This window comes from Myiozetetes cayanensis, unplaced genomic scaffold (genome assembly GCF_022539395.1).
Source record: "Myiozetetes cayanensis isolate MyiCay16 unplaced genomic scaffold, myiCay2020 scf1, whole genome shotgun sequence".
In the NCBI taxonomy this organism is placed as follows: Eukaryota; Metazoa; Chordata; class Aves; order Passeriformes; family Tyrannidae; genus Myiozetetes; species Myiozetetes cayanensis.
This window is the reverse complement of record NW_026086604.1, coordinates 127,385,557-127,410,655: the sequence shown is the minus strand read 5'-3', so window position 1 is coordinate 127,410,655 and position 25,099 is coordinate 127,385,557. Positions and strand designations below refer to the sequence as shown.

The window sequence follows — 25,099 nt, the reverse complement described above, 5'->3', positions numbered from 1 at the left end:
TTTCCTTAAAAAATAGATATGATACTCACTTGTCATTGAAGTATCTGGCTCTTGCAACAGCATGAATGGATGCTGGTACTAAAGGGAACCCTGAAATGATTAAAGTTATAGATCAGTCTTGGCATTTGTTTAACTTGAATTTCATGTATCTCACACACTAATAGGACTCTTGTCTACAAAACACATGGATGTGAAATCACAGATTTCAGGAAAGAACTGTAATCCATTGCACTCAGGCCCTGGAATTACCTTAATGGTGAAATAAAAAGGGATTAATGTTCAAGGCAGGCCAAAAGGAGAAGCAAAGCCCACAGACCATACTCTTCTGGGGCATCTCAAAGCTGCTGCCAGGCTCCCCTGCGCTGCTGTGGCTTGTGCAGGGAAGGGTGTGAGCAGGCAGTGTGGGAAGGATGCAGGGATCATTCTGTTCTCAGAGGAGTATTCTCTCAGGAAATCAGGGACACTTGTTAAAACTATGTAAATAACTGTTGAGCAAGAGAGAGGCACATGAGTGCCAGATTATGGAGCAATAAATAGCAGAGCAAAGAGTTTCTCTTTTGGAGCCAATGGTACAAGAAAATGTTTGGAGCCAGAAGGTTCTGGGGGGATGGGGATCTGTAATATCTTCTGTAGGTTCCCAGCCCTGCAGGTCGTGCAGCCAAGCCCACCCCCTGTAGCTTTATCTCAGCAGGGAGATGAGTTGTGGATACCATAAATCCTGACTTATTTGTGACACCTCAGGGGAGGCCACTTCTCTGACAGGGAGATGACAGGAGCAAATTTGCTTGGGAACACGCCATGTGCAACAAAGTGGAAAGCTCAAGTTCTTATTTCCAGCCTGACCCTGAGAGTAACAGTCTGGTCCACTCCTGTCCATCTTCCTTCAGCTTATATGTCATATTCCTCTCCAATAGGCTAAGAAACTGGAACTGGGGAGCCTGCACTATAATGCTGAGTCCAGTTTGTACAACCTTGCACACACAGACAGTTGGCCAGTGGGGAGGTGATGTACTGCCTTGACTGTCCTTTGAAGAGAGCTTGGAGTGCACCTTTGGTGTTACTACTGCCTGCTCCCTAAAAACTAAGGATGTTTCTACTGAGCTTTGGACATCCTATAATTATAAATGCAAATGTGTAAAAATATCCTGCTTATACCATGAATAGTCACAGAGGGAAGAATATGGCTTCATGGTTTTTTAGGTGTTAGTGATTTCACAAACAATTTTAGAAGAGCCAGAGAATCCTTAACCATATTTTGGAGAGTGAGAATAAGGTCAAAAAACTATGTAAATAGGCTGCTCTGATGTCCCCAGGTATCTTTAAGCAATAGCTACTTATTCTACTACCAAAAAAAAGTTCTTACTGCAATTTACCTCGGGAGGACCACACAGCTGTGGGAGAACAAGCTGGATTGCCTTTATATGTTGTTAGACAATGATGAGTTGGCCTCTGGCTGCAAAATGACTTTTTTTGGGTGACGATGCACAGTAAAACAACAAAAAGCTCAGAATAAAAAGAAGGGAGCTTCCATCCTCAGGATGAGCTTATGGGACTGACAGCTTGAGAAAATCATTTTGATTGGGAAATGGAGCAAGTCTGGGCCAGCTTTGTTGACACACAGATTGAAATGCAACTTTTCAGGGGCCTTTCTGTAACAACAAAAATTCTGCAGCTGAAGACTCTGGCCTGGAGTATTGTGAGTAGAGCAAGCCACATGATGCCAGAAGATCTTTTTTCATCTGCTAAAAGCATTAGCCTAGGATATTTGGCTCAACAAACTCACAAGCAAATCTTAAGAACACAGTGGAAAGTCTTCATTAGTCAGGGTAAGAAGCTCATGACTCTCTACAGCTCAGATTTCCAGCTGCAGGCTGGATGGGCTCTTCTAGAGCTCTAGATGTTGCTCTTCTCTCGTAAAGGGCCAAAAGGCAGAGAATTATTTAGAAGTGAAGCACCAAGGCCTGCGGGGTCGTGGTAACAGGTATCACTGCAGAGTCCCACCAAGGGATCAGAGTAACGTAGAGAAGGTGTTATCCCAACCATCCCAGGAAAAGATATGACGTATCCCTTTAGGCCACACCAAGTCTTTTATAGTACAAACTGGCAATTATGTCAGTATTTCCAGTGGAGGTAAAGGAAGGCACTTTATTTTAGCACTGTCCAAATAAATTATTCCCTTTTCACTTTTATATGGGTGAAGCTGCCTGAAGCATCCAGGCAGAATGGACTGTAGCTGGATGCACACAGTTGGTACTGTTTTCTTTCCCTGCAAAATGGTGACTTCTTGACCCAGTGAAAAAGGAAAAATGAGAAATGGCATCCCCAGTTGCAGTTCCCAGAGAAGGGTCAACTGATGGCAACAGCCTTGAAATATATCTGTCCACGTCAGATTCCATTTGATCACCTCAAACCTTTTGCAGAAGTTTTTGTATTTGCTCAGATTTTTACTTTTCTTATAAAACTATTTTAAAAATGTCATTAGTGATTTTTCCAAATAAACTATAACTTCTTGCATAGGGATTAGCAACAGCAATGAATAATGAGTAACTTCATCTTGTGTTGTACATTTGCTTTGATCTCTTGAATTGCAATTCAGAGCACAATCTGCTCTGGCTGCTCTGTATTGCTCTTTGGAGAAACATATCTCTCTCCATTGATTAACATAGCTGGATGTTTAAAGTTAGAGTGTGTTATTATTGACTCTGGAATCAGTGGAATTACCCTAATTCATGCAAACTTAAGAGATGGCCAGATACTCCTAATGAGATCATTTTGCTATTAATACTTTCTACTTGAGTTAGGAGGTGCTAATCATCACCTTTTCTGTGGAAATATTCATCTAGTTTAATAAAAAAATGCTGTAAACATCATCGTCAAGAGTTGTGTCCATTTATATTAACTTTTTCCTTCTCAACGTATCAGCACCCTATTACCACAACCACCACCCTCTTTATTGTTTGGGCAATGCTGCAGGTATTAATGAGTGTCTTATCAGGTAACTTCACTAAATTACCCACTATGCTGCTTGTGTCATTCTCAGCACTATTAAAGCTAGTTTGTAAGCCTTCCCTGCAGGCTACATGTCACAATTGCATTAAATTGTATTGCCTAAATTGAATGTCATCAGAAAAAAAAATATCATGACCATATTCTTCTTACATAATTCTATATATTTTGGAAGACTTATTCTGCAAGATATGAAAATAGAAAAAGCTTTGCCTGGTAGGAAATGTTTAAACTGACTCTTCACACATGATTGCCATTTCAGAACACTATGAGACCTTTATTATTCAAATATTCTGAACTCTGAAAATTTTATGATAGAACAGTTTCTTGCTCCAAGAGGACTCAGCTATTTGCATTGACAAAGTCCAGAAACCTTAACTTGATTTATGGTTCTTCAGGAAGGTTGTCTTCATTTAAGAGCTGATAATGTTTCACATACTTTTAATTCCAAGAGCATGACTCATCTCTCACTTCTCAGAAAAGATGTCATTCTCATAATAAAAAAAGAGTGCATGTTGGCATTCTCATTAAAAAAATCAAAACCCCAAAAAACCCCCCAAACCAAATCCTTACATGTTTTGAAATGATTATCTGGCACTAGTATCCATATAAACTAGGAAATCATGCTAATTTTCTAGGTGTCTAATGTAGGTCTCTAGAGAGCACTAAACCTCATACCATCAAAGGAAAGTAATTTACCAGACTTTAAAATGGAAATCCAAATAGGCAATGAAAAACTTTCCACTTTACTATTACTGCTTATTTAGGACTCAATATTGGATGACTACCTAGCAGTTGAAGACAGTGTTTTAAATTTCTTCACAAGATTTAGAACCAGGTCATTTTCATCTAATTATCTAAATTTTTATATATATATATATATAAAATTATATATATATAATTATATATATAATTATATATATAATTATCCATTAAACCTAATATAAAAATTCCTAACTTTTATCTGTTTATGCTGTAAATGAAATAATGTTGAGAAAGTATAACATCTCCAAAGAGGATATAACATCTCCAAAGAGGATACACATAGAGGAAATTGTGTGTGTTTCAGACTCGAATTGCATGAACATCCCTAAGTGCAATGGGACAGTGGATAAAGGTTCATCATTTGTTGCTTTGTTGCACCAGTGGTTTCAAGATATGGGGACTGGTTTACCAGAAACTGGAATGAGACCAGAGATTCATGGTTCCCAAACTGGAAAAAAACCTTGATATTGATTTTCTGTCAACACTGACATGGACTGGATTTATAATAAGGATTTAAATGTGAAAGAGTCTCCCTTATAATATACTGGTTGTATTTATGTGGACTTTTATTGGACCAGACAGTTTAAAGGATAAATATCTGCTGTTGCTACCAATTAAAAGGCAAGAGATCCCTTAATGGAAACAGAAGAAATCTGCATATTTAGAGATGCAGAACCAGAACCATTCACGGTTCCTTGGAAAATACACATGTGAATGCGTGTGACTACATGCAATTTGCATCCACAGTGTGTGGGACTGTAAGTTCTCTCAAAGAATATCATGGAGATTTACTTATTGACACCTGTATGTTTCTCTGAAATGCTTTAGAGATCATCGCTGTTAGTTGAAAACATCCATGATAGCAAAGCCATTATCTACTGAGTAGGTAAAATTGAATTTTTTCCTTTAAAACAACATTTGCCAAAATAGATGTGATACTGGATTCCCTTCCAGAGAAATTTTGGTTCCCCTTTTTGCATGCTGTGTTTTTTTGCTTTGTGTCATTCCAGAAAAAATATATTTTATAGGTAATGTCACACATTCATGTTTTTGCATATGTGACAAAAATAGAGAGCTTCTGTTCAAAAAAGAGATATGCTTGAATAGAAATATATTTTTTCCAAAGCCTTTCTTAACAGAACTTAAGTATTTCTTTCTGAAAATCCCAAAATGCAGCAAATACTCATACTGAGCAGGAGATACTGACTCCTGATGTTTTTTGTAAGTCTCTAAGCTCATCCAAACAAATGCCCTGAAATTTAGGACCCAAGAACTCAATCTTAAGGTATGATCTAGTGATATAAATACAACAATTCAGGTATATAATTGCAAGAAGAATTCAAACATCTGAAAGAATTCCTACAAATAACACACATACCCCAGCCCAAGAGGTAATACCAGTGCAAGCGCTGCTCTTCAGCAAACACCGCCACTACAATCAGCGTGTGAAGATAAATGCCTTCGCAGAGCATCCAGAAGTAGTTGCACCCCAGCATGTACTGATGAAAGAATTGCAGCACTTTGCAGCTTACCTGTTAGATAAATGAGAGAAAGTCAAATGCTTGACCAGCATTTTGCATTTAGGTAGGCAAAGACAAATGTTACTGCTGGGCTATAGGAAAGCAAAGAGATTTGTTCAGCACCTATCGGTGGGAGGGATTTTAAACTCTTATAGATGAGATGAACTGAACAAACAGCCCTAACAAAATACAAAAAAATTATCATAACAGCACTACAGAAGTACCACACAACAAAAAAATTCCCTTCAGAAGTCAGTAATCTGGTATTTTTTTGGAACTGAAACAAGCAACTTGTTCTACATATAAAAGGAAGGCTATGAGGAAGACAGTAACAGAGCTCCAGTTTAAGTGATTTCTTTTTCTTTCGATCAAGATTTTCAGAGATTTATTCAGGTGTCCATCTAAGCCAGACAAACAGCACCCAGCTCTCAACCTACTCCTTTGGGAAAAGCAAATGCTGTTGTGGAGATTTTTTGGGTAGTGTACCAGGAGTACTTCTTTGCCTCTTTGTGAGAAGACAGCTTCACTTTATTTTGATGAAATAAGAAACTGACACATGGAGCTAAACGGAGCTGGTGAAGTGGTTCCCATGTGTGGGTCAGACAAGGTCGCAGACATAGATGCTGACAAGAGACTGCAGCTTCAGGATGCTGGGAAGCGAGCACATCATGTCCACAACCAGAGTGCCAGCTTGTGCTCCTCTTCTGAAAGGATCTCATGTCCCTTCACTTCCTTGGAGAGGCCAATGGGGTCCTCTACCTGGACTTCCATCAGCACCCAGGAGGGACAGGAGAAGTGGGTGGGTGTTGCTGTGCTGGCAGAGACTCGCTGCTCCTGGGGAACACCACATACCTGAAAATCTGAGGTCAGAGCAGTGATGGACTGTATGGGATGTTGTTAGGATTTACTAGTCTCTTTATAGAGATGTTTTGGCAGCTCCATGAGTACAGCTCTGCATGTTTTGCCCCTCTGGCCCACAAAAGCTTGTTAGCCATCCAGGGCACCATCTTCTGTTGCTTAAAAACATTCTCAATTGATTGAACATGTGTATTTAATTCTGTTTCAATATTTGCAGTGCAGCTTCATGCTCATCAAAATATCAGTTTATTGATAGGTTAGTATATAGGATTCTGACAGGATTAGCTTGCAGAACTGATTTTTATTTTGTGGTGATTCATTATTTCTACTTATTACACAGAACAGAACAGAACAGACTGTCACATCTTTTCTCCACACTGCATTGCATACCCAATCCAATCCCACCAACCAACAACCACCACCACCACCACCACCAAAAAAAAAAAAAAAAAAATTATATAAATTATATATATATATATGCATTGAGTAAATCATTCTTGGAATACATTTCTTGCTCTGTTCCCTCACCCATGCTCAATGCAGCCTCCCAGCTGGTGACTGGCCTTTCTCCCTTCTTCCCTTATTCTTCACCCATCCCTACAAAGGCTGCCTTGACTGACATGCACTTCCCAAAGACCATACACACATTCAGGTGGCACCATCTCTGGCATCAGCCAGACACCCTGGCCTCTAAAAGGCCAGGAAACTTTCTGAGCCATCACAGCAGTTTTCTGTGTCACAGGTTTGGGCTGGGAAGCACCACGTTCCCCTGTGGGGGTCTCTAGGAAGGAGCTGAAGGTCCTGGGGTCCATCTGCAAGCTCAAGGCATTGTTTCCCTGATGGCTTTAGCGAGAGTGACTTTAGTGGGGTGCCTGCATGTTGCACATTGGCTAGTCCTGCTCCTGCCAGTGCCAAAGCTGTCCCAGCAGTCCATCCAGTCACCAGGGCTCTAGGAATAGCCTATCCTTCAGCCTGGCAGCTGGAGGGGAGCAGAGCACAGACGGTGAGTTCTGCAATAAAATGCACGGTGCTTTCTCAAATTTGTCATTTTATCTTAATGCATTCACCATTTCATATTGCCCAACTGAAAGAGAGATCACTGTGGAGTATCCTTGCTTCTCCTTGCCAGCTCTGTATGCACTGCTCACCAACCCTCTGAGCAGAGAATGACTGGACATAACTTCCATTTGAACTAAGTCAGTCTTTGATGGAATTTTTATCTCTAGCTCCAACAGATGCGCACACAGCAAGTACACTCCCTGACAGCTGAGGAGCTAAGCTTCATTTCTTTTTTTTCCCAACATTTCTTTCTTTCCTGTATGCTCCATCTGAACTATCACTTGTTGCTTTAAAAATGAAATCCTTTACTTATCTTTTAGAGCAGTGGAAATCCATAAAGACTGATATCTGTACTATAAGGTTGGTGGGACACTGAAACAGGTTGCCCAAAGAGGCTGTAGACAGCATTGCCCTGCACATGTTGGTGGCTATGTGGCAAGGGAAAGTGTGAAAAAATTATCAGAAAAGCCCTCAAAGCCCGGTAACCACCTAAGAAAGCAGCTCCTTTGTGGCTCTGGAAGCATGTCCAAAGATGAACACTTTTTTGGCGAGAAACTCACCCTGCAAGCAAAGAGGCTGCCTCCTGCTACTTGTTCTCACTGCACTGATGGACATAGAAACTGAGAAAGATTCTTTACTGATCTGCTAAACAGCACCCAAGGAAAAAACTTCCTTTATTGCTAGTTCTCCTTCTTCATGAAAACAACCTTAAATGTTGGCTGACTCAGGGGCAAAAAGAGTCAATAGGAATACAGTCAGTCATATTCTCCTCACTTGCAAATCTTGCTATGAGTCACGTAACTCTTGCAAATGCCTCAGCTGTGGTGTGCAATGAAAGCACCTCAAAAGGATGCTGGAACACTTCCCAGAGAAGAAAGTAAACAGTTTATTCTCCTTATACCAAGAGGAGCTACAAATGGTGTCTATGATGTTTTGCAGGATATACTGGCATGTTATATACGCTGTTAATGTTCCAGTCCTGTCAAAAGAATCCCGAAAGTCCATCTGCCTACACAGGACCCTTGAATTGCACACTAATGTACTTGGCATGCTGCTCTCCTCAGCTAATCCAGCACCCCCCCATCCCATGTGCTTTTAATTTCTCTGTTAAGGTTCTCCTTGGTTATTGGTTTATAGCTTATGGATGGAAAACTGCACCATTAACTACCATCACTACCCCTTAGGGCAAATCAAGACAAAACCCTCAGACTACATAAACCCCTGAATACCACCTATAACAATGATAAGAAAATATAATACAAAATAAACTAATTGTTTTTGAGCAGGTTGCCCCAGTAATTCAGTCAGAGTAAAAGGTATGAGTCAGTTTTGGAATGGTAAGGTCGTACAGATTCCTGGGTGTCCTCACTCCTTTCCTTGTTGAAGGGACTCAGGTTGTGATGGTGGGAGGTCTGTGTTTTACATCAGTCTTTGTCACTCCAGAGAGCCTCCCCTATGGAAAGTGAGGGTGGGATAGCCCCTCACTGTGCATAACAAGACCTCTTTTTTGCAAATACTCCTAAGTGACATTTCAAATCAATTGATAAGAACAGGCCAACCAAGGTTATTGATTTTAAGCCAAGCCAGTTATATGGGCCATCACTACAGCTGTGCACCTCTTTGTTTAAAGGGAAATAAACATATTTGACTTCACTATTCTCTTCACCTCTAGGAAACCTCCCCAGTGCATGGCAGCAAAGGACCCTCCTTAAGGAGGCCATGCCACAGAGGCCAGACATGATTTATTCAAATTCAGTTTGAAGGCAATACAATATATTCTCAAGAATTCTGAACTTAGCATTTTAAAGGACTAGCTTCAAGTTTGATTACTGCTCTGCCTTAAAAATTTGTTTGTGTTTTTTTTTCCTATTAGAACACTATTCTATGAAAATATTTTTAAATTCCAGGTATCCACATGTAGCACAAATAAGCAACAAAAAGACTTCCCAAGGCAAGATAGTACTAAGTTTTGTAGCTGTAAATCACTGGCTATCAGAAATCATATCATTATACAATGTATCTGCAATGAGTCATCCATTAAACTGTGTTCCAGTCAGAAAACTGGCATACTGGGGCTTGGAAGAAGATTAATGTTTTAATATACTTTTAAACCATTTATGGAACGAAATGTACACAGTTGCTCAGAGGGATGCTAGGTTTTGTGTTACAAGAAAGTAAAATCTGAAATTAACAACAGGAGATATTCTTAACAGCATGTATCCATGTCTATGCTATAGGAAAGCAGCCAGTCCAGAATTATGCATTCTGGGCAGGAATTAATACGGAGATATCTGCACATACTTGAGTCCCGGCTGCTGCAGTGATGGCTATCCCTGGGCTGCAGCTTCAAACTCTGCAGGGCTGAACTCTGGAGGGGTTCCTGTGGTACATACGACTCTGTCTCAATGTACAGTGGCCACTAGCTTCTTGCTTGAAGGCTGCACCATGCCAAGTGTCATTTGCATACAAGACAAAGCAAAACACAGCCCTGTCATGCCGGATGGGTTTTATCAGCTCAGTTTCTGAGCTGGGGTTGCTGCAGGGAGGCAGCTTTTCAGGGAGGCTGACTGATGAAGGAGAGCAGAGAGGCCATCAGAGAGGGAGAGAAAACAAGGACAGTCAGGATAGCCTAAAAAACAGTACAGAAATAGTGTAACTTGCTGTTCATTTGGACAGGACCTCCTGCCACCTTCTCCCAGTGGTGAGGGATAATCCCTGATGAAAAGGGGTAAGAGCTGCAACTATTCCAGGCACCTCTCCTCCACCATCACACCTGAGCAAGAGCCACCAGGTACAGGAAGATAGGCCAAGGCAGAGGTTACTCAGACACGTATCCAGGCACAGCTGAGCTCTGGGCATCGTACCCTGAACCAGGCTGGTTTAAGCCTAGGTGAAGTACATCTATCAGCCACCTGCACTTACGCTATGTTTGAGGTGTAACCTGCCAAAGTGTTTCCCAGGTACCAGGCAGATATATGGCTTTGATGACATGCCTATATATACTCCATGATTCAGTTAAATGCTCCAAGAGTTTTCTAATGATATGACTGATATTTGTGACACTAAATATAGACAACCAATCTGTCTCTCCTGTAATCAAAAAGATAACGTGTCAATAGAGATGATGGAGATCACAGTAAAAATTACCTCATCCTAAAGGATATATCTGAAACAAGTCAGATGGATAGTCCCTGGATGTGTCTTTGTCTTTAGCATGGGATGACTAGGTCAGCTGTATGTATCTACAAAACTGGTGTCCAAATGTAAAGCACACCTGACCTTAAATGTTTATGAGTGTTTTAATGTTCTATATGCACTCAGACTCTGCTCCAGCGTCCGTCCTGAGGAGACCTGGTGTGAGGGGGAGGCCCCAACCCTCTGAAGGACATTGGACCAAGGGGACATCGGAAAATTTGGTAGTCTGAGTTGGGTGTATGCAACCATAAGACATTCAAAGGTGAAATGGTGAGGAAAGGAGCTCAATCATCTAAAGAACTGACCTAATTTTGGCTAATAGCTCATTCTGCCACCTAAAGCTAAAGGCCATATATATAAGTTGCCCAAACCTCCTGCTTTTTGCCTCCTGCTGAAAGTCATTACTATTTCTTCTTCCATACTCTTACTCCACGTGTTTGGCTGTCATCTGTAAAGACACTTTGATGCCCTTTCATGTATTTCTCTTCTGCTTCAAGCTACTTCAGTTTCATCTTAAGTATCTTCAAGAGACATGGGGTGGCAGGGTTGTGGCTAAAAACAGGCAATACTGCTGGTCTGCACAGCAGTCACTGAAGGGCAATGAAATAACATGGATGTTATGTATTAATTTCATTTAACCTGGAAGTCTGACTTCGTGGTATAGATGTACAGGATGAAGTAGTCCCTGTAGAGGAATGAGCACTCTTAATTTATTTAACCTGATCTGTTTTAGCCACCTGCATTAAAATGAGGAGAATGGTCTTTTGGATTGAGAGACATTTAATCAGACAAATTGGACAAACCCCACTGAGGAAAATTGGAAACATTCTGGTACTGACCCTCTGAGGAGAATTCCTTTTGGAAGAGTCCATCTTTTGAAGGATTTTGAAAAAATCTACTTTTTGGGCATTCCAACTCAAATTTCTCACATCTTACACTCTTTTAAAGATATAAGGTAAGGAAACTTGAAGAGAAACTCCCAGTTTGATTTGAATTATCTTGAATTAGTAGTTACTCCTATAACAGCCAGGTTTCTAGACATAACTGCTTCATACTTCCAGACAAATATCAAAACTTAAGCTCTTTAATGTTCCGTTCATGTGGGAGGCCTTGTATCCAACAGGAGTTCAATAGGGGATGCTATGTGCATACAGTGCGTCACAGAAGCCATCAAAAAGGCAATTGTTAGCATTTGCACTTGTTGATCTGACATTTAAGAAGTGGCTACTTGACATTTTTCTATGCCTGTGTTTTTAGGAGCTAAAGACATAACATCTATTTACCTTTCAGTCTCTCAGATGCACTGGAGACAGGGCAATTGACAGAAACTTATGGTCTCTCAGGTCCTATTCTGCATTTTTAGGTCATCTTCACTTTGTCATCTCTCCCACCTCTTGAGGAAAACCGAAGGGAAAATTGATAAAAAGCCTTGTTAAGGCATGGAGAAATCAGTGTCAGGTTTAGGTCAAACACAGTTCCACACTGTGGAAGACCGATAGTCCTTTAGAGACTGCTATAGCTCAGATCGGAGGGTAAAGTAAGTACACCTTTCTTGACCAGCAGTTCTGGAGGCACGTGATGAATTCCAGCAAATCTGGAATGGATTCACTCATTTTACATACAGCCAGTGTGTGCCTTGCTTCAGCAACCTCAACACCAGCGGTTGCAAATGGCCACTGTGGCTAAACAAGAGAACCACAGCGGATGACAGCAAGAACTGGGATGATGAGGTTCTTCTGATTTTGGAAACAGCTGTCCTGGGAGTGCTCGCTTTTCACTGTCATAATGGCAGAGCTCCAGGGTCCAGAAATGGTGCAGGTCCATAATGATTGGGCAGAATGACAGGTTAAATCTCACTTCTCACAGAGACATTTCAATCTGCAGTTTGGACTTGTGCTGGGTATTCTGTTGCATGTCGTACCTGAGCAGAAAAGATGCAGACACAAAACCTGGGAACAAATCTCAGGACCTGATGCCTTCAGCTTCTGGACAACAATGCATTTTTCATGACAAAGTCCTTTCTGGAATCACATTTCTGGAGGAAACAGCTCTCTGACTTCTAAGTAAGAGGCTGCATGTAGGGATCCCACTGCCAAAATACCATGCACAGGATCTGATAGAGCCTGTGTTATTTTGACATGAAATACATTGGGACCAGGCAACATGAAAGCTATCATCCCTCCCTTTGTGATGCTGGAATAGTTTTGAAGAAATCTCTGCTTACTAATAGACAGAGTTTAAAAAGAAGAGCAAGCAACCAAAATGTAGACAGAATAATTCCTGAGGAAAGTAAGACGAGGAAAACTGTCCCAAAATGAATACTTATTCTTTGACTCTTAAGCCTCCTCTTCCCCCTCCTGATGGCAGCTGTTAATTTGATGGTGACTTCCCACTGAAAAAGCAACCATAATGTTGTTGAGAGAGCTCAGATCTCTTTTAGAGATGACTAGTGACTTCTTTGCAGCCCAGATGTAGTTGCTCTGCATAAACAACAAATACTCTTCACAGAAGTGTCATTTACAAATGCTGTGAATGTCCTTTAATCATCCACACTTCATATTCTGGGCAAGGCACACAGTGCCAGATCAGTGAATCGGACACCACCAGGATTACATGGTCTTTTGTTTCTTTCATTACTCTGAGAGTTTTGAGAATATAAACAAGAATTATAAAGACCTTGGGAAAAATGATGGGAATTACTGCTCTGCTTCATGCCATTTACACACTGAAAGATCTGTCTTAAAATGAAGCAGATATTCTTTCAGCCTGAAAATTTGTGAGAATTCTTTGAATATGGCTGGTTCTAAATTCACAACATGCCTTAGTCTGCATAAATCTTGCTGAACCTTGTGGGAGGGGGAAGACTTGATCTTTCCTAGGATGGAGGAAGAGATTCTGATTTACATCTCTATTACTGCAGTGTTAACCAGTGCAACCCAGTGATTTCAGTGAGGGTGAAACTGGTGCAGCTCCTGCCACAACAGTCCTGGCACTGGCTGTGAGCTTACTGCTGGCAAAACCTTCATTTGCAAATGACTCACCGCATTAAAATCAACTTGTACTCTTAAAGGTGAACACCTGTTAATTGAAGTCACAATCATTCCCTGCTCCAAGGAAGGTCACACTGCCCTCTGCTCACATGCACAGGACACTGTCAATGATTCCATACCAGCTGTACCTGGGTGCCAGAGCTGGAGAGCAGGATACCCTGTCCCTGTGCATCCTGCACAGTACTGCTCCATCTTCCTTGTCCCTGCAGCTTAGCAGGGCTGGACAGGACTGGTGACAGAGAGTCTAGACAGAAAACGGTGTTAGGCAAGGAATTATATCCTGAGAAGTGCAATTTTGCTGACAGCAGAGAAATGCAATGACATCAGGAGCAACTGTCCTCTCCATGGGTAATTTTGGTCCCTCAGCCTCTCCTCACAGGACTTGTGCTCAAGTCCCTTCACCAGCCTCGTTGCTCTTCTCTGCACCTGGTCCAGCACCTCAATATCCTTCCTGCACTGAGGGGCCCAGAACTGGACACAGCACTCCAGGTGTGGCCTCACCAGTGCTGAGTACAGGGGAAGAATCACTTCCCTGGTCCTGCTGACCACATCATTCCTGACACAGGCCAGGATGCCATTGACCTGCTTGGCCACCTGGGCACACTGCTGGCTCAATAGTTTGCGACTCTTCTGCCCAGGTAAAGCATTTGCTATGTCAGGAAGGAACATGAGCCAATCAAACACCCATTCTTCTTTTCTGCTTTATTGATGAAAGCTAGTGACTCTGTCACAGAGGAAATGGGAGATGTGAGCTTGTCTTTGTGTACCTGCTCAGGCAATGGAAGAATAATGGGATTTATTTGAACATGTCAAAAATTATTCTGAAGCACCTGCAAAGTCTAAAATACAGGCTCAGTCCTTTGCTTGTAAATGATGAATTAAAGGGTTTGGTTCACTAGCCAACAACAGGCACTTTTGCTCCCTCCATTACTCTGGAGATGAACAAAAAATGCAAGATTTTCACCACTGAACATGGTAAGGTGAGAAATAAATCTGGTGGAGAACCTTTGATTTGAACAGAGCTTAGCATGGCTGTAAATGGAGACTGACTTTGGCCCTCTTTGATTTAAATGAAGGCAAGTAATACATTTTATTCTTTCCAGGCCAAACTTGCTGAGCAAGTTTGTCCCAGTGAAGTCATTGCAGAAATATAATCTGCAAAATCACAAAATTTGCACCACTTGTAAACTCACGAATACACACTGGGCCTGGTCTTACCAAGCCTCATTCCTATACCAGAGGAATGAGAAGGGCAATAGTTTAAACAGATAAATGAAGGGCTCCTAGACAAGATTATGACAGTTTTCACAGAAACACTGATCCTCTGCTAGAGCAGAACATACACTAGAAGACTAAGGAGACATGGTGGGTAAACACTGGTCAGTAATTTTCTGTTAAGCCAAAGTTTGGTCTTTGATCACTTTTTCATCCAGATAATACTGTAGAAAAGCTTTGTGTCATCTCTTTGTGGCTGAACTGGCTGCAGAGTCTCTTACAAGCAATCTAGTTGAAGCAGGACAGAAGAACAGATGGACTTAGATGAAAGACTAAGGAGATGCTTTGAGAGTGACAGGAAAGCTCTGGAAATAGTAAACAATTAGTAAACAATCAAATTATTTAACAAATTGGCACCTCCTCAAGCGCTGCTCCCAGTATAGTACATGAAACAATTCAGAGGATTGAAGTGCCCTTTTCTTTTTGTGGAGCTCCACCTTTGTTGTTTCCAGTGGGGGCTGCACTGTGGGGACTCCTGGGACAACTAAAGCAAACATAAGTCATATGGGGCAGCAGTTTTTCCATTTACCTTCACTGGTATCAGCTATTAGAATCTCATTTCCAAAAAATATATTTTAAAACCCCCAGACCCTGACAGGCTACATCAGAAAGAACCGAAAGCAGTAAGAGATGAGAAGGTGATAACTGGTAAAATGCTGGTAAAAGTCCTAAAATTGATGCTGTTCATGAAATGCTGAAAATCCCCTTTGTTTTCTTGGCTTTCATTCCCTCTCTATCCCTTGGAGAACAAGGGAAGCCACCAGTATCAGAACCCCATAAATCACAGTAACTACCCTTTATACACTCCTTATCTGCCCACACAGTTTTATTTCTACTATTTTATTGTAGCTGTGATAGGAAAGAAAACTTAATACACTTGGGCAGTCATGGTTTTCACTTGAATGTGCCAATGGCAATATTATTTATAGTGTTCTAGTGTCCTTAGGCACTCTAGATTTTTTACTATTGCTACTACCATGGCCTTGCTTTCAAGACTTTTATATTAGTGGACACCAGCTTTGTGCTCTCCTCCTCACTTTCTCTTGGTCTAACTAATAATGTTGAGTGGGAAGCAGACAAAGTGGTGTCTCCTGAAGGCTTGCTTCCTGCAGGAGATGGGTTTCAGGCAAGTATAGATAATCAAGTGCCCTCTGTCATCCCACCTCATACCCACCATGATAGAAATGTTAGTGAAATGCATGTGAAGGGCACAGATACACAAAGTGCATGCTGCACTGTTGGTTAGAGTGGTAAACTAGCTCAAGATATTTAAAACATATCACCATCTACACAAGGAGATAAAAACAGGCTCTAGCCTCTCACGCTCCATGTCCCAGAGCTGAGTGCCAGGTGCCACCAGGAGGAAAAGAAATCATGCTGCTTATAATAAAACAGGTTTCCTCCATACCACCTCTGCTGCTGAACCCAGCTAAGAGGGTCTACAGATACATTAAGGCATAAAGAAGCTGTGTGGCAATGAGATGGGACTTGACAGTGAGATTGGAGAATACATGAATGGATGCTGTGTCCTCGCTCTCTGATATTCCATTGCCAAGCATGAGAGCCCACACAGGGCTCACAGGAGCTACCCGTGAAGCACTGGCCCTTGCTATGGCCTCTATAAAACTTTCACACCACACAATGCCAGAAGCAAGGGTGAAACTACCACATAAAAGGTGAAGGGGCAACAGAAGAACCTGCAGAAACAAGAGAACAGATATCTCCACCAGAACAGGAAAGTGAAAAAAATATAGTAAGATCTGTTAAAGTTTTTATGGAAGAGATTCTAATTATTGAGACATTACTGATTTGTGATCCAACTTACTACCACCTTCAAACATATTTATATTGGTGCCCATGGAGCTCATCAATTGCTCAGTTTCTCATTAGCAGAGTTGCCCCTTCAGTCATTAGCTGTATCTTCCTTTATCTCCATCAGTCCTGAGTATTAAAATTACTAATGTTGTAGAATACAGAGAATGAAAAGTATAGATCTGATGTGTAAGACAATATTAATAGATTAGGCAAAAGGAGTTTTATTTATGTTTCTGGAGGTTTTAACAGATAACATATGTGCTGTTCACAGGTCACCCTTCTACTGTGGGTCAGTCTCATTTTAAGAAGGTGATACACTATAACTCTTCCTATAAAAGCTGCTCCAGTAATGGTATAATTAATGCAGTTCCTAGTTCAGGTACAACATCCAAAAACAGCTCGTACCAATTTTTTCAGGAAATGTAAATAAAGGTTTATACATGTTTCCTGTTTATTTTTGTTTAAATGTCCTTGAACCTTGTTCATTTCTCCTTTGTTTCTTGCATGGCCACCTGGGCTCACATCTTTCGCTCCTGTCATTTCAGATCCATATAAATCCAACAGAAAACGAGACAGAGGGACAGAGAAAATTATATAACCAGCAAACACAACGTAAATAATCAAAATTATCAAAGACTTACCCTTTTATGCAAACAGAATGACCATCAAAGGATTTAACTCTGTGCAGTAAACTATATGGGAGTAAGGATGCAGTACAGACTCTCCTCATGCATATGATGCTTTGTATTGTCTCACATCTTTTCTTTCTGGATCACAGGGACAATGTTGGTGTCTTGGTGTTAGGGAAGAATTTCCTCTCTTGCTCCTCCTGGCTTTTCTCTTTGTTATTTAACAGACCCTTCTTTCTTCTTTCAAAATTATATGGATTTATTGATATCCTCATGAATTATGTATCACTGAAAGTATTTTCCCATGGCATGCATATTTAAAATCTATTGTGAAACTTTAGGAAGGAAAAAAAATGCAGGAACTATTGGGGTGGAAACACATTTATTGTTTTGCAGCATGAATACCACCAACCTAATCTTTGTATATGCCTGTTACATAAGTGATATCTGTGATTGTTTGAAATTCCTTCCACACAATTCAGTATTTCTGTACATACTGAAGGTGAGAGCCACACATGTGAGTCTGTCAAGCTCAGAAGCTGCACAGGTGGAAAATTGATAAATGCAGCAAACTACTGGAAACCAGAAGCAGTAATCTTCAAATGGGCTTATTGAAAGAGAGGGCTCAGTAGGGATAGAAATAACCAAACCTATAAAACCTTCATTTGCTCTCTTAATAGGCATCAACATAAAAATATTATAGGAATTTTTATTTTTTTTTAAAACATTTTAATCATAAATCCTTTAACTGTTCATATACTTATATGGAGATTTTCTGTAATTTCATCACATATTAAAAAATTTGCTCCTGTCCATTTTCTTTTTCCAATCATGTATTTACTAGTTTATTATGTTGCTAAAATAGCAGAGTACACTTTCTAGTAATGTTGGGAGATTTTGAATCTATTAACAAGGCACTTCACCTCCTTTTTTTAAATTATTTTTTAAGGAAGGGAAATCTAGAATGTGAGGCAAGAGTGTACCCTCATCCCATACTTGACAGAAGAACAAAAATGAGAGACCACAGATCTTTTGGTCCCAAGTTTTGTACCTTGCCTCTACACAGCATTTCACTGTTGAGTCAAAGACATGCAAATTTTGATTGGAAGAAACCTCAAAACAAGGGTTTTGCTCATCAGAGCATCTGCTTAGCCAATAGATGCAGCCAGGTTTGCTAACACAGCTGTATTTGTTAATACCAGGGGAAGGACACTGCCTGGGTGATTTCTATGACTATATTCAGCACTAAGGCTCCTCTTAATATTCTAGCCAGAGACCTGAAAGGTGACTGCATACATAAACCTCTACACCACTCTGGGGCTCCACAGCCTCCAAAGGTGACCACTGATGTCACTTTTTGTACTGTCTGTTGCCATGGCAGTGGAGGTTGGAGTTTTCATCAGGTGATGCTCAGTGGGCCGGTACCTGTTCTGTGGCTACGTGTCTCTACTGGAGCCTCTCAGAGCTTTGTCATTGACTTCACTGGTGTCAACATTCCACTCCAAATAAAGATCTAGCCCAATGACACTAGATTCAGTTTTTTAAAGAAATCTTAAAGCATAAGGTTCCTTTCTGTGGCCTCAACTTTTAGTTTAAAGCACTTCAGGTAATCTACTTCTGTAGTCAGAAAGTATCATTCTTAACCCCAAGGTAAGGATTTTACTTCAATTTAGGTGCCTGATGTCATCTGCCAGCTTTTTATTTTCAAATATCAAGCATATTTTCATTGCATCTCTTGCACAGGCTATGTACATATGATGCTATGCAATGAGGAGAAACAAAATGTGTGATTTTTTAAGTTATTCTTTTGCTCTTCTATTTTTTAATCTCCAGATGGTCTCTGAGACTGGTGATGTTTTCTTTACGTGAGAGACACACACACGAGTCGGATAGTATCAGGTGCTAATGTTTAATTGCTTTCATGAGACTAGAAGAGAATAAATGATTGAATCATAATTGAACGAGCTTATTAGAAGACAAGCTGATCAGTGTTAAAATGAAACTCGAGATTCCCATGTTTGCTCTAATTTCACATTGGCTGGGGCTGCTGTAAGGACAGTGAGCACAATGTGATTGCTGTGTTAGGGAGCAAGATCAGAGCTGGGTGACTGAGATCTGCCATACATATTTATCAGCTGGAATATTTATCAGAGGGGATGGCATAATTTGTATCACTACCTAAGTGCAGTGAAGGAAACTAATGTTTTGATTTACCACCTCCCAAGAAAAAAAAATGCAGCAAACAGATCTTTATATGTGTTATTTTGAAAAAAGCCCTATCTCTCTCTATCCTGTCCCTCCACAGCATGTGTGCCTGTCACTAAGGGCATCTCTCCCTTCAGGGGCTTTGTTGGGAAGCATCAGGTAGTTACTGCTGAGAGCAGTGGGGATTTGACACATATTTGTATGGATGGGCTGGCTGGAGCAAGTTTGGGTCTTGTACCAGATTCAAAGATTTTTATTGCTTGATGAAAGAGTCTGAGGAAGGTTGAGTGAAATTCTCAGAATGAGCACCCTCCATGAATGTTTTGTTAAATGATGAATGGGGATTCTTTGTTTCGGCATGGCCACAGTGATTTTACTTGGGTATCAAGACAGAGAGGAGTCATGCAATACTTACAGGATCCCTTTTTACAAGGCCTGGGTTAGGGACAACAGCAATGAGGTGGGCAATTGTAAACATGGAGTTCAGCACATATGAAAAAAACAAATTCTTATGCAGCGTTATCCTTTGACAGCTGAGGCTCCTGAAAAATATGTAGCACATGTCGTAAATTAGTATTTTTCTTCTGATGTCACTTTAACAAGCTCTTTCTGGCAACAGTCTCTCAAGAATGCATTTTGGCAAGGCATAATTGGAAAATACATGCCTTGCATTGCAACCATAACCTCTGACAAATTTTGGGGTTTGTTTTTACACCTGTTTAGCACCACATGCTTTTCAGACCATGTTGTAAAGAGCTATCCAGATACGTTCTCAGCCTTTCTTTATTTATGGTAATCAAGTTATTAAGCAGTGAAGCAGAACCCTGAGAATTATTAGATGCGCATGATACAAGTAATGAACATCAGAAATACTGCTTTATAAGTAACTGTTCCCTGGAGACTCAATTTCTCAAAGACTCAGATGAAAATTATTTTCTACTTCAGGAATTAGTGGTGAGACAGGATGGGAAATTTGGGCAGGAATCTCCTTAAATTACAGGGGGATTTGGGTTGATATCCTGCATGTTTCTAACTCCAGCTGAGATCTCAAACCAAAGGAGGTTGTTTTCCTGCTCAGAAGGAGCAGAAATCTTTTGAAATGACTGATTATAGGGAGGATAGGATTTATGCTGTTGTGGGTAGCAGAATTTCACAAGAGAATTTTGCAGAATTCTTGTGAAACAAAATCATGACTGCAGTTTCAGTCCTGAATTATCTCCCTTTCTAATTCATGCCCAAATCCTCATGTCACCTCCTCAGATGCCCCTGAGGCAGAGAAGGTGGCCCCTGCAGTGCTCCATGCCCCAGAGCGCAGTGCCAGGCTGACAGATGGTGATTGCAGAGGCAATCACAGAGCTGTTAGATAATGCTGTGATGTCTGTATTCAGTGATCACTGAGAGCAAGCAGGCAAAACTGCTAGGTGAAAAACAGAAGTACTGCTGATCTTGCTAAGGCAAGCTTCCCACTCATAACTAGGAGTCTTTCGCAGTCTTTTGCAGTCTGGCATGGAACACAGGCTGTAACTTTCTGATGCTCTGCACATGGAGGTCAATGCAGAATGCACTTTCTTTTAAAACAGAGCATTAATCTAATCAACTGAACCCTTTTCTGCTTATTTGCTTGTTTACTTAGTTATTTTCCTTTTTTAGCTCCTTGTTTACCTGCCACTTATTCTTCATTCTCCTTACACCTATTTTCTGAGTCATTACATGGAAATGTTCCTTTAGCTATATGTTGTCTTTCTGGTTATGGTTATGATCATCCTGCAATGTTCACCATGTTTCTTGACCTCCTTATTTACCAAGACACTTTTTTTTTGGTTCAGGATGTCCATGAGATGCAGGTCCTGGTGGATAGGAATGAGAGTATCTCTTTGCACTTGCCCTGATTTTATGGTCTTCTGTTAGCATCAGCTAATGGCAAACGTTGGGCACCAGATATGGGGCCAGGTGCACTTTCAGTTTGGTTCACTGTAGAACAGGATATTGTGCAAAACACTACTATTTGGAGCTATTTTTTGCTATACTATGCTCTTGTGCTTACTCCACCTATACTTGCCCTTATCACAAATATAGTCTGACGTTCCTTTTCTGCTCCAAGGCTCTGGTGAAATTTATCCAGTCCTGAGTCTTGCTCCCCATTCTCCATCACTACACTTTGCCTATGCTACTTAATCTTGGGACACTATGACATGGTCATCACTGCTTGCTTTTCTTTGGCAGCCCTGAGAACAGGATTGGTGTGACATCAATCCCTTTCCCAAGAAACAAAAATTTCCCTGTTACTGGTAGCAGTCTCTCCAGCTCCTGGCCACAGACATGCACACCCTTGTCTTCCCAGCTGCCTTTCTACATGGCTACAGATACAGACAGTCTTTTGTGATAATCTCAGCCAGGTCCATGTGTCTCCACTTTCATTCCTGTCCTTCCTCTTTGCTCTGCTTGACTTCTGGTAGTCTTATTTCTATATTAAATCAGACTGTCCATCTCTGCATGTTACCATGGTCTACTCTCCAACCTCCTTTCCCTTCCTGGCTTCCTCTCTTAGTTTTGCCCTTTCCTCCTTTCCTCTCAGTATTCCCTGTTATTTTTTTCTTGATGCCAGCTTTCATGTTAAAAACACATCTGCATTATTAAATGTATGTTTCCATACCCTCACTTTCTAATTTGACCTTCAGTGTTTGCCATCATAATGGCATCAGCACCTGCCTGCCTCAGTCGCCATCAACAGGAGAACATTTTAGCAGAACCAAAACCCTTACTTCATTCATCCTTTCTGCTGATTTTGACAATCATCTGCAGTCTCCTCCTTCTGACTTCTCCTAATTCTCTTCCTGGCTCTCTTCCTGTTCTTAATCATTCCTTTGTGGCGTTTTTGAAGGCTCCTTGGCACAGCCTCCACCATCTTTCTGTATGCTCCCATCTCTGTTTCATTAATCAGTAAGAAGGCACAACTTTCACATTAAGCAAGAAGGCACAACTAAGCCAGTTATCTATGCCTAAAACTCATGAGTTTTTTGTGTCTCTATGCTTCTATCTATTGTCTCTTTAGAATTTCAGAGTCTCCTATGTTTTTCATGGCTTCCCTTTGTTTCACATTGATTCTGTCTCCTACATGTCCTTTGACAGAGATAGGTTCTCTTACCTACTTCCAGTCACCCTTACTTTTGAGTTCCTATCTCCAATTCTCTATTGCAACTAAGATATTTTGACTTTTCTTCATAGAATTGTCCTGTGAATCTTTAATTTCTTCTCATTCATGAATACTGAGAATACCAATTTTCACCCCAGCCACTTCTTTTCCATATTCTACACCCTTGTTTAGTTTTCAAATTATTTTCATGCTTTGTACCATATTCTCCCTTACCCCTGGTGAAAACTCCCAACAAATTTCCACAGATTATCCTTCAACCCATTATCCTTCTTCAACTTCTTCCAAAAGCCTTGGCAACAATTAACTGCAGGTGTATTCATAACACACCATTTATTATTCTGGCAAATCTAGACTTACTGTATTCCCCCTCTGTCTTTGTACAAATGTCTTTAATAATTCAATTGGAAGTGATTTGGAGCTAGGAGTCCCTCTTTTGTGTTTTATCAAATAACATAATGGGGTCTCAGTTTGCAATTACAGAAATATTGCAATAACGTGATGATTCATGTAGCTATTAGACACTCTATTTTATGAATACTCTGTCTCCTTTTATGAGTCAGTATTGCTTAGTGATGTTCATCACTGCTGCTTCAGTATTGCCTTCTGAAAGTATTGCAACATCTGTGATGACAGATCGCTACGAATCTTGATGCCCCAAACTGAAATGAAAATAAATCTCTGCCAGAGAAACAGCAATCCCTGCAAGCTGCTGCCTTTACAGGCAAAGGTTATTATACAGTCCTGAAATCATCTCTTCCTATCTGATTGACTGTCAGATTGACAGTTTCCCTTCTATTGAAGGTCAAATAATCTACTGCTGTCATAGCTAGATGATGGAAAACAGCTGAAGGTAACATGAGCCCTGCTCCCATACAGCTTCATTCTGACTTTCTTATGATTGTAGTTTGGTCTCCTCTTCGTCTCTCATTTTGAAGCACTTTGTTTTAATTCCTTCCTCTACTTCTTCCTCTAACCTTTGTGTCATGGATTAGTCATGGGAGGGGAAGGAGAAGTGAAGGAGGGAAGAGAGCAGGAGGTGTGTTACTGTCTGGAAGGCTGCTGCAAAGACTAGTCTTTCCGTGCAGCCCGGGACTCATCAGGATCTTGCGTTGTCCATGACTCAGAGATAAGAGTGAGTCAGACAGGCTGACCCTGCCTCATTTGCCCCAAGGAATCACCTTTCTGGTCCATTTAGGGCACCTTATTTGGCCAGATCCTGTCTTTACTGTCCCAAAGTACTCAAGTGAGGTTATAGGGTTCCAAATTTTATTAAACTGTGCTCTTTGCAGTTTCCTCAAAGCTATGGTTTTGTGCTCTTTATCTACTTAGTCGGGAAGAGAATTCATCAGTTCATTGGGCAGAGTTTCTTGCTACCTCTGTATCTGATTAAGGCATCTTATCACAGGTACTCATAAAATCGCCTCTCTGGAAATTACCAGAAATTACAACCTGTATTTTGGATCCACCTGTTTTGAATTTGCAATTTTACAGACTCTTATAGTCTATGAAAAGTCCAACCATTTAATTTTCCTATGTTTTCTAGACTTATTCTTGGTGGTGGTGTTGTTGGGAGCTTGATCTTTTACAACCCTTCCTGTCTGACAGCTGAGGCACAGACATCTAATTGACAGCAGACAGGTTCACCAAAGAACAAGATTTAAATGCTCTAGTTAAGATGCCATAGAGTAGCTGCGATGCTTTCACTGAGTATCAGTTTAGTCTCTTTTAAAGTTCTGATACAGCACATCACTGTTTTTCCTTTCAATGATGATGACAGGCTGCACAGTACTGTCAGATTCACTCTTAGGGCTGAGTCCTGTAAGAACTCACTCAGGTCAATAGCTTAGTTCTTCAGTGTCATATGGAGGTATTCCTCTTCTTCTGGAGCTTGGGGCTCCAAGCCACTGCCCTGTGCAGTCACTGCACCTGACTAGGTCTGGACATGATCTTCAAGGAACAACAGTCAACAAGTAAATGAAAGGCCTCACTGCATCCCCAGTAACACCATTTCCCTATGGGCTGCACTTTTACACCAGTCTTCACAAATGTAACAGTATGATCTTGGCTACACAACACTGGGAGATGTCCCATTGGAGAGAAGAAGACCCTTCTTTACCAGGATTATATAAAAAGGCTCTCAGAAGAGCTACCACTCACTGCCATGTCCCCTTCCAAGCATTTCTTTGCTTACCACTTGATAATCCTCAGGAAAGAAGAGAGAGCGTCTGCAAGAAACACTTACTTGAAATAGAAGAAAATTGCCAAGGAAATCAACAGGGATGTTATAGACAAAGCATGGCCAACGATCGCCATATAATAAAGTATGAACGCCATCTGCAATTTAACAAAAACAAAAAGGCAAACATCAACAATTTGCAGGCACTTAGTGTTTTTTTCTCATTAAGGACGAATCTAAAAAGTCAACCTCCCATTCTGCATTTTTCTTTCAAACATTGTTTTCCTATAGATTGTTAATGTCAGCAATCTATTTAATAGAAGAACTCACAGTCTAATGATAAGTACTTCTTACATGTGCTGATCTGTTCCTGTTACACTGCGGGAACTGGT

General features: G+C 40.8%; 1 protein-coding gene across 3 annotated transcripts in view; it reads right to left on the bottom strand.

Annotated features, from left to right (window-relative positions):
* CALCR (calcitonin receptor) overlaps positions 1–25,099 on the bottom strand; it is a 158,039-nt gene that overhangs the window by 18,919 nt on the left and 114,021 nt on the right. For all 3 annotated transcript variants that reach the window (XM_050314687.1, XM_050314702.1, XM_050314695.1), the window contains 4 exons: positions 24,774–24,865; positions 19,793–19,919; positions 5,150–5,303; positions 30–90 (listed from right to left, as the gene is read on the bottom strand). In XM_050314687.1, the coding sequence (XP_050170644.1) occupies positions 30–90; positions 5,150–5,303; positions 19,793–19,919; positions 24,774–24,865 (434 nt within the window). The remainder of the gene's footprint in view (positions 1–29; positions 91–5,149; positions 5,304–19,792; positions 19,920–24,773; positions 24,866–25,099) is intronic.